This window comes from Belonocnema kinseyi, chromosome 10 (assembly GCF_010883055.1).
Source record: "Belonocnema kinseyi isolate 2016_QV_RU_SX_M_011 chromosome 10, B_treatae_v1, whole genome shotgun sequence".
Classification (NCBI taxonomy): domain Eukaryota; kingdom Metazoa; phylum Arthropoda; class Insecta; order Hymenoptera; family Cynipidae; genus Belonocnema; species Belonocnema kinseyi.
In genome coordinates this window covers 68,911,892-68,921,663 of record NC_046666.1, presented here as the reverse complement: position 1 = coordinate 68,921,663, position 9,772 = coordinate 68,911,892, and the positions used below count along the sequence as shown (strand labels likewise).

Genomic DNA, 9,772 nt, shown 5'->3' with positions numbered 1-9,772 from the left:
ACGCGCGCGCGCGCGCGCGCAAATCATCTCATCATTCTTTATAACACGCTGCATAACCGCCTCTCCCTGTCTCAGAACACTGCACTCGACTCCTCCTTAACGCCCTTACTACCAACCTGCTACCTTTCTAGCAACTCCTTTTCTCCCTTGCTACAGTCTCTCCTCTTGGATTTTATTCTATCACCCCTCCCTTTGTACCTTCTCCAATTATTCTTATCTTTAACTACCTCCTCCACCATAACCTCCTCTCCTCTCTGCCTTGTCAACCTTTTTACCTTCTCATCGCCCACATTAAAACCTATCCCTCCCCTTCCTCTTCAACCTTTTATTATAACTTCCCCTTACATCCTATACATTCTCTCCAACATGCTCCTCTTCTCCTCTCTTCACAACTATCCACAAATCATCATTCCCTTCTTTATAACATGCTCGATAACCCCCTTCCGCTCTCTCAGAACATTGCTCACGACCATGTCTTACCGCCCTCACTATCACCCTTATCCCGGACTCGCCTCTCCTCTTCCCCAGCACTACAATCCCCCCTCTACAATTTCCTACCGTACTCACCTCCCTCTCTTCCCTTTGCTACTACTCCTACCCTTATCACCCCCCTCGACACCCTAGGGATCACATACTTACTGATCCCCTCTATATAATCCTTTCCCTTTTTAACTTTGCTCCCCTCGGTGACCATCAACCTAATCCCTATTTTCCTTTTCCCCTTCATTAACTGACCCCCTCCCCCTGCCGTTCTTTCTCACTTTTCACACTTTCAGATTAATATTTAAAATATGTATATGAAACAATCCAAAAAGTTGAACAAAAACCTTCATTAATATCTTATCGCTTCATCAATAATTGGGCTAGAAAAAATGTCCAATTTATTGATAGATACTGCTTCTACTTAAAACCCTTTTAAAGTAGAACCAGAGCGGTTCAAGGAGTGGTCTCCAAAATTCAATATTACGAAAGTGTTTTTAAAATTTTATTTTTATTCGAAACAGGTGAAGTCTAATAAATTAATATGCAAATTTCTCAGTTCCTCGAACCTGAAAGAGGAAAGGAAGCAATTTTACTAATGGGTAGTTTGAATAAACCTTTTGAGTCCTGAGGTGTTTACGAATATTAAACTTGAAATATAAGTTCAGTTTCTTTTTAATAGTTTTTTTTTGTATCCCATAAAAGAAAACGTAAACCGCAGATGACCTCGATGTGGTCGAATGGGACAGCAGAAGGCACTTCTCACTGGAGAGTCGATTCCATTCGAATAGACTGGATCACGTTCCTCTGGGTCCTACTTAAATGATAATTTTATTCTGCATAAAATAACCGCAACTGTCTCACCTTCCGATGAAAATTAGGTTTAATGTTCCTTTTATCCAACATCTTGTTCAATCATAATATATAACTTCAAATTTTGTCATTATTGATAAAAGATAAATTTATACAAGGTAGAATATGCTACCGTGGATCAGATGATGAGGAGAAGAAAATAATTAATTGAAATTAATATTACATACCTATCAATTTAAATGAATTACCCTAAGTACGCAACGGATTTATTTTAACGAATATAAACTAGCTTCATATACAATATTAATTGTAATTGATTGTTATACACTATAGACTGTTATCCAATGTTACCTGGTCTCCCCATTTAACTAAGATCACAACTTATTTTATGAAAAGAATTTATGATATTTTTATTATCGTAACCACATTTTGAATTTTATTTATACTATTATTTATTAAGTGATATTGCTTATTAAAATAATTTTCTTTGGAATGTGGTAGTTTTAATGAAATTGTCTTTCGTAGAAATGAAGCTATAGATAAAATAGTTATAAAAATGGGAGAAGATTTGAAAATGAATCTCAGTTAAAATCTAATGGAGCGTCTCGAATGATCCCTTGAAAACGCTAATTAATTTGGCGCTAATTCAGCGCTAAAGTTACGCAATCGTGTTCCACCGGGATTATTCACATTGTACCTACTAGCTATCCCCAAATTAGTGGCTTTCGTTCTCCTTTCTACCACGCCCAGTAAAGTTCCTAACACTGAAGACAAACTGTGGTTCCAAAATTATGGGTCTCCTTCCTTATTTCTATAAATTACATTAAGTCGGACTGGCAAGAAAAAATCCAAAATTCGTTAAAAAAATATTGATTAAAAAAGTGTAAAAGTGATGAAAACTTAATACATAATAAATCGTTTGGTAAAATCCTTTTAAGATCTCTAAGAATTTTTTATTAATGATAGTCTAAGGGATTTTAGGAGTCATCCAGGTTTTATGGAATCGCAAAGGATATCAAAAACTTCTATGGAATTTCAATTTTTATGGAATTTTAAAACATTTAATATAAATTTAGGAATTTTAAATCATTTTTAGGGAAATCAAGAGATTTTAGGTATTTTCAAGGTAATTTTAGAAAATTCATGAAAATTTTAAAGGACCTTCATGGGGTCTAAATATCTCAAATTAGTTAAAAAATGTGCGATGTAAATGATTGGATTTCATAGGAAATTAAAAATCTTGAAGATTTACTATGGGTTTTGGGAATTTTAAAGATAATTAGGGATTTTCAAACAATTTTGTATGGTATTTAAGCAATTCGAATGGTATTTTATGGAAATTCAGTAGATTCAATCTACTTTTGTGGAATCTCATGTAATTTGAAGAAATATAAAGAATTATCCTGGTTCTTTTTTTGAGCTTCTAGAGTTTTCATAAGGATTTAAAAAAAATGTTATGAAATATTAGGAACTTCAATTTTAATAAATTTCCAAAAAGTTTTCCGAATTATAGGGCATTTGAAAGGATTTAAAAGATTTTCGAAATATTTCAAATAATTTAAATGAAAATCTATCGGTTTTGAAGAAATTTAAAAATATTTATATGGATTTCAAGGAATTTTAAAACATCTCGATGAATTTCAGAAGATTTTAAATGTTTTCAATATTATTTCCGGACATTAGAAAGAATGCCAAAGGATTTCCAAATTTTTTAAGATAATTCCAGTGAATTTTGGAAAATAATTTAAATTAAATTTAAAGGGATTCCTAGCGATTTCCAAGATTTTAAGGGATTTTAAGGTATTTAAAAAAATTCACAAGACTAAAGAATTTCAAAGATTTATGGGGATTTAAACGTTTTTTAGAACTTTAATGAATAAGTTTAATTTCATTTGAATTTCCGAGAACTTCCATGAATTATTATTATTTTTCAGAAATTTGAAAAATGTCGGCCGCTTTCTGAGAACGGAAGAAAATTTAACCTTGAAAAAGAAAGGTCGAAAAACTCTGTTTTTTTTTTTAGTTTTGCTCTTTTACTATTCACAACATTTTTTAGGATAAAAGTGATTATATTGTTAAATTTGGAAGACTTTAAGATTTCAGGTGATGTTTATTAAATAATTTAGAGATTTTTTGAGCGAGTTGCAAAACTATTAACTGAAATAAAATTGTGAATTTAGATTATACAGGTTGATTAAAAATTTGATTTTTATTTCCTGATTCTTGGGAAAATGTCTTCTGTTCTTGATTTCATTGATCAGAATTACTAAACGAGGCAATAAACTTGAGAAATGGTTGAACGGTTAAGGAATGGGCTTTTCTCTAGGGGTTTAGGTTCCATAAAAAGAGATTAGATTTCAAGAAGATGAAGCAGAAAGCAGTAAAGTTTTATTGGACAAATATTAAGTGAAACTCTTACCCACGTTGTCCTACTATCTTGTTTATCCTTGCGGTAGTGAGGCGACGTTCGGGAAGAAATTACGTCCTGAAGAATTGGTTGTCGTTGCAGTTGTGCCACGTACGCCATACGAAATGCATTGCCCACAATAGCGTTCAACTCCTCCGGCTGCAATCAAATTAGAGGAACCCATTAAATTTCATTTAAAACCAGACACATTCTGAATGCAAAATTTCTTAATAATTCACTTTTCTTTATTCTTTTTTTTTCGAGATATAAAACTGAGTATAAAACACTCTTTTGATGTTTGATACAAATCAAAAATATTTATAGTGAATAATAATTATAATAATCACCATAATCTTTCAATTAATTCATTCACTTTCTCCACATTAAAGCTCCTATGTTTCGCTCGCTTTCCGCGGGTTTTTTTGTCTCCTGACGTTTTCTATCATTCTGACAGCTTATTAGTACACATACATCAGTTTGACATCTTTTAAAATTGTCTTCAATATCAAGTTCTTCCCCTCGATTATCAAGCTAGTAATTTTGAAATTTATATTAAAATGATTAAATTTAAAAAATCATAATGCACAATTTCTTAATTGAAAATTGTTAACGACTGTTAATGAACTGTGGTTGAATTTTAAAAATCGTGATGCGCAATTTAAAAACTAATCATTTTTAACGGCTTGATTTCAAAAACCTAGTTTAAGAATGCTCCTATTTTTTAACGAAGTTTGATATTCCAGTTATTAATTTTGCACTTTAGATTACAATGATTGAATTTTTTAAGATTCAAGATAAGATTCTGCTCTTATTGTTTTACAATAGCCCTATTTTGGAGATTTTAATCTGATGTGATTTACTTATGAGATTCTTGCATTAAAAATAAAATTGTGTAATTTGGAATTGGTTTCAAATAGATTCCTTAGGATGTTATATTGTTGCCGACGGTAATTAATAAGTGAAGATGTTATTTTGAAAATAATCAATGCTGTTCATTGGTGGTCCATATTTTTATTGAAAATCCCAACTGCCAGGTCTCATAGTTTAGTTCGTGTAAGGTTTCGAGCATTTTTTGATGGTCTCCATAAAACAAAAAAATAAAGTGGATCAGACATTTGACCTTTCGTTTAAAAAAAAGTGTGCTGTTGTGTCTATTGTTGAAAAATGTCCCAGTAAGTGAATAAAGAAAGGATTTTATATCAAATGTAATTTAAGACCATGTATAAAACATTTGGAAGTTTAATGAATCATTTTGACTCCGTCTGCAGGACGGACATAATTAAAATTTTATTAAAAACACAAGGGAGATGAAAATTGAGTATGTATGTATGCAATCCCGCAAATGGAGATTTCTATTAGGAATTATACCTATAATTTTAACTTCTTTTTAACAACATTTTCCTGTTTTCAATATTTTAGTCTGAAATTTTTCAATTTTGTGAGCTTCGATTTTAAAATTATACAAGTTCAGTTCCTTTTCATCCATTCAAAATATTGTCAATTTTTATATTGTGCCTTTTAAGTTGTTGATATTTTTAAAATTAGGAAACAAACATCCAGAAACGTGGAGTGCAAAAATTGGTCTTTAAAAATACTGAAGATAAGTCATTAAAAATGTTAATTAATTAAAGAGGAGGAAATTGACAATAATTTTATTTAATCTCCTGACGGACATGAATAGAGCTATTAAATGCTTATTTTATGTGAAAATAATCTGAACATAAGCACACATTACCCAGCAGCTGCATTTATTAAATCTATTGGACTGACTTCTTCTTTTTTGTATTTTAGGGGCACGCATGTACTCGGGATTTAAAAGGCTTTGTTATTCACGTTAATATGAGCTAATGGTATACCCAGTATTATGGCCCTACTTATGTACCCTTTTATATACAAACGGCTGTCATTTTGTAAATGCAGAAGAGAAAAATGGTAATCAAAATTAAGTACCTTTTTAAAACAATAGTTTTTTCTCTTAGATATATATGTATATAAAAATAATAAGTGACTTAATAATCTCCGTTGGAATTTTACTTTAAAAAATTTTAAACAATTAGTTTTATAGGGTTCATTGTTAAAGCTCATGATTTTTTTCTGTTGAAGAAATAATGAACAAGTTATATCATGAAACCTTCCAATCTCAATAAGTTTAATTGTAACACAAACTTTCATTGTAAAAATTAACATTTGTTCTCCGTCAAATGAATAAAAATAGTTTTTTGTATCTTCTGCAGACTTCACATCCCAAAATGCAACCATTTCAACCAAATAGTTGAAATTTCAAACCAAAAAGATAAATTTATTAGAAGACAGATGAATTATCAATCTGAAAAGGTAAATTTTCAACAAATTTTTAATCAAATACCTAAAGTTCTTTTTACTGTTGTCAAAAGTGGGGTTTCTTGGTAAAGTTAAAAAAAATTGCTTTACTACGATAAAATATGAATTTTATATGCAAAATAATTTGGTAACAAAATAGTCGAATTTTCAACCAAAAAATTTTGATTTTAAAGAAAAAAGTTGAATTTTCAAAAAAATAATTACCTTTTCAATTAAGTACTTGAATTTTTAATAAAAAAGAATGAACTCTCAATAAATAATAGTTAGATTTTCTTATTGGATTTCATTAACTTTATTTCGCATTTAAGCGAAAAAACGGGGAAAAGGGGACATTTTTTGAAAACAGGAGAAAAAGGGAAATAGGGAAAATACTGTGCAATCTGTAGCAATATACTGTCTTTTCTTACTCAATAAATATATGTTTATAGATATTTATTACTATTGATGACGTTTATTATGTGTTGCTTTTAAAATTAAAACTAACCATTATTTTATAAACTTTAAACTTTCTAAATTTATTTTGTATTAAATTTCCCGCTTTTTTCTCGGTCTTAGAAAATTCCTCGTCATTTTCATGGCCGCAACTGAACCGAAAAACCGGGAAATGAAAAGGAATTTTTTTAAACCGAGACCTGAGCTTAATTAGGGATTAAGATTTTTCATTATTTAAGACCATAAAAAACTGTATAGTTTCATATTAAAAGCATTCTTTGATTGTAAAACAAAATATGAAATTCTAATCTAATCACAAAGAAAGCGCGTATTTGTAAAATGGTTTTCCATGTAGAATAGTTACAGCCAGATAGGGATTAACATTTTTCATATTGTAAATCCACCAAAAAACTGTAAAATTTCATATGAAAATCATTCTTTAATTCTAAAGTAAAAGATGTAAAAAATGAAATCGTAATCTAATCCCAAAGAGAGCGTGTATTTGTAAAAGGGTTTTCCATGTAGGATAGTAACAGCCAAGGCTACTTAGTTTTATATCCTGCAACCTACACTGCTTTTTACTTGCTTTAACGATCTACAACGAACATTTACATCGTGTTTACTGGTACATAATTGTCTTATATTCAGTGGCGCATTAAGTCGATTTAAGTGGTGAGATATTAATTAATTATTGAAAGAGCTTATTATATGTAGTCCATTGGGTCGAAGTGCTTTGCCAATAATTGCAGGTCCGCAACGATCCAGCTGAGCTCCATAGTCTGCATAACTGCATTAATTTATTAATCGTTAATAGCTGATAATCCAGGAAACGTGAGTGATCCAGTTTTCTACCATTCCAGTAATTGGTGTATTGTTTGTTTAATCTAATTTATGTAAACTATTTCGTGACAACTTTCAAGGGGAATAAAAGCAACCCTTTTTTATTATTTTATTCGCACTGACAGGTGAAAAAAAGATTACTTGCATCCTGAACGAGTTTTGCGATGAAATCTGTTTAAATTATACGTATAATTTACTAGTCATCCTGTGTGAGATACTTTGTCGTATTGTTTTATATTATTTTCAGAATACGGTTCAGAAAGGAAGTAGTAATTTTTTTTTTATCAATTTAATATTCTATGTTTATTACACCCTCTTTTTTATGTTAATGATTCTGTTCTACTTTACCCTTGTTTGTTCTATTTCTCTTTCCAGGAATTCGGTCTTTCTATATTTATTTCTATCAATTTGGCTCTTTCTTCTTTTGAAATACACTCAACTCTCGAAATAAGATCCCCCGGTTTACGATATTCTTAGAATTGATGTATTGGGCAGTTTTGTGACGAGGGAAGCCACACAATTGAGTATAATTATGTTCCTTTTTGCGCAATTTTAAGATTGTTTATTCTTTTTGAATATTCGATCAATTTCTATTAACTTTTATTAATACCTATCCTAAATTCCTTTTTCACAATTATATTCATGTGCGTCCTGTTTTATAATTTCCTATTCATTCTCGCTCTATTCAATCTTAGAATATTTTGCTGAATTCAAGGGATCAATGAACTTCAGTTTATCAAAGATAATTTATAACCATAATTTATTTTATTTAGGCCCAAAATAACTTGCAAATGACGATTATATTTTGCCTGAAATGAGGATGGCAGTAAAGCTTCATTTTCGAAATTCCCTAAATTTAGCTTGTTTTTTTCTTGATAAATTTTTCATTTTCCGTGAAAGAGCGTCAATTAATTACGTAAGGTTTTTTTGTGGAAATAAGTCCGGAAAATCTTACGATACCTTACTTATAGGATTGGGGGGGGAGAAGCATTTTTTAAGTAAGTTTTATCTTTTTTATTATTTAGAAAAAACTAATGGAAACCTGTTTTGGCTGTTCAAATACATTTTTATAAAATTATATCATTTTTGTTTAGCAGAGGTCTACACTTTTCACAAAATTTCGTGGAATCGCTGGAAATTTTTGCAATTGTTTTGAAATCCCGTAAATTATTTTGAAAATTTCGAAAATCCTTTATAATTTTTTAAGTAATGTGAAAATTCCTTGAAATAATTGAAATCTCCATTAATCCTTTGAATAATTTGAAATACTTTAAAATTCTTGAAATCCCTAAAAAACTTTGAAAATCTTCCTTTTGTTACCAAATTTAATTTGAATCCCATGGATATCCTATATAATGTTTGAAAATCCTTTAAAAACTGTGGAAATTTCTTGAAATTGGGAGAAATTTTTGAAATCCTTGAAATCGCATGGAGTCTTCAAAATTCCATTAAAATCCCCTGAAACCGTCCAAAATTGCGAGAAAATAATTCGGCATTCCTTGAGGTCTTTTGATATAACGTGCCTTCTTTTGAAATATTTCGAAATCTTAAAGTCCCTTAATATCTAGTAAAATCCTTTGAAAAATTGTGTTTTTCTCTGAGATTGTACAAGGTAATTTCTTTAAGCTTTTGAAACCATTTTTTATTGAAATCTATGAAACCTCTGTAATCTTTTGGAATAGTTTTAAATACTACAAAACTTTTGTGATCCTTTCAAAACTTCTCAAATCCCTTAAAAACTCATAAAATCCTAAAAAAAGTTTTGTATATTAAATTCTTTCACCTCTTTTGAAATCCATGGAAACCCCGTTTACACTTGAAATAATTTATGTGTCGTCCAAACTTTAAACACAAAATATAAAATCTTGCTCCATTCTTCGGAATTTATTTATTTTAATCAAAAAGAGTTTTATTTTATTTCAGATACGTACTTTATTTCTTATACGGAAAACAAAATTTTCCTATATGGTGACCTCTAAATGGCCACACTTTAGAATTTATTTTTTTCATTTTGAATAGAGTTTCTTTGAATTTTATATGATAACTTTCCCAAAGAATATACAATTTTCATCTTTCTAGTAGCAACAGGAGACTTTTTTCGGAAATTTCAAAGTTTCTTGAGCAGGGTAAAATCCGAATTTTCCTATAATGGCCTCTAATGACTACATTTTCTTTGGAATCTATTTAGGGGCCATCCATATACCACGTGGACAAATTTTCACCACTTTTTGACACTCGAATTTTTGACATGTTTGACAGTTTCCCAATTAACTTTAGCACCATTCAGGAGCTGCCAGTAAAATTCTTTGTTAGTTGTTTACACCAAAACAATCATCGTCAATGGGTTTTAAGAGTACCAAAATGACGTTTTTTCACTCGAATTTTTGACATGTTTGACAGTTTCCCAGTAAACTTTGGTACCACTCAGGAGCTGCCAGTCAAACTTATTGTTAGTTTTTA

At 30.2% G+C, this 9,772-nt stretch overlaps 1 protein-coding gene across 6 annotated transcripts in view; it reads right to left on the bottom strand.

Annotated features, from left to right (window-relative positions):
* The window catches only part of LOC117181464 (tensin-3-like), a 42,648-nt gene that overhangs the window by 14,739 nt on the left and 18,137 nt on the right, over window positions 1-9,772 (bottom strand). For 5 of the 6 annotated variants that reach the window (XM_033374134.1, XM_033374133.1, XM_033374132.1 and 2 more), the window contains one exon: window positions 3,713-3,859. In XM_033374134.1, the coding sequence (XP_033230025.1) occupies window positions 3,713-3,859 (147 nt within the window). Of the gene's footprint in view, window positions 1-3,712; window positions 3,860-4,047; window positions 4,073-9,772 lie in introns of those variants that run through there. The other variant, XM_033374135.1, reaches the window with a different exon arrangement.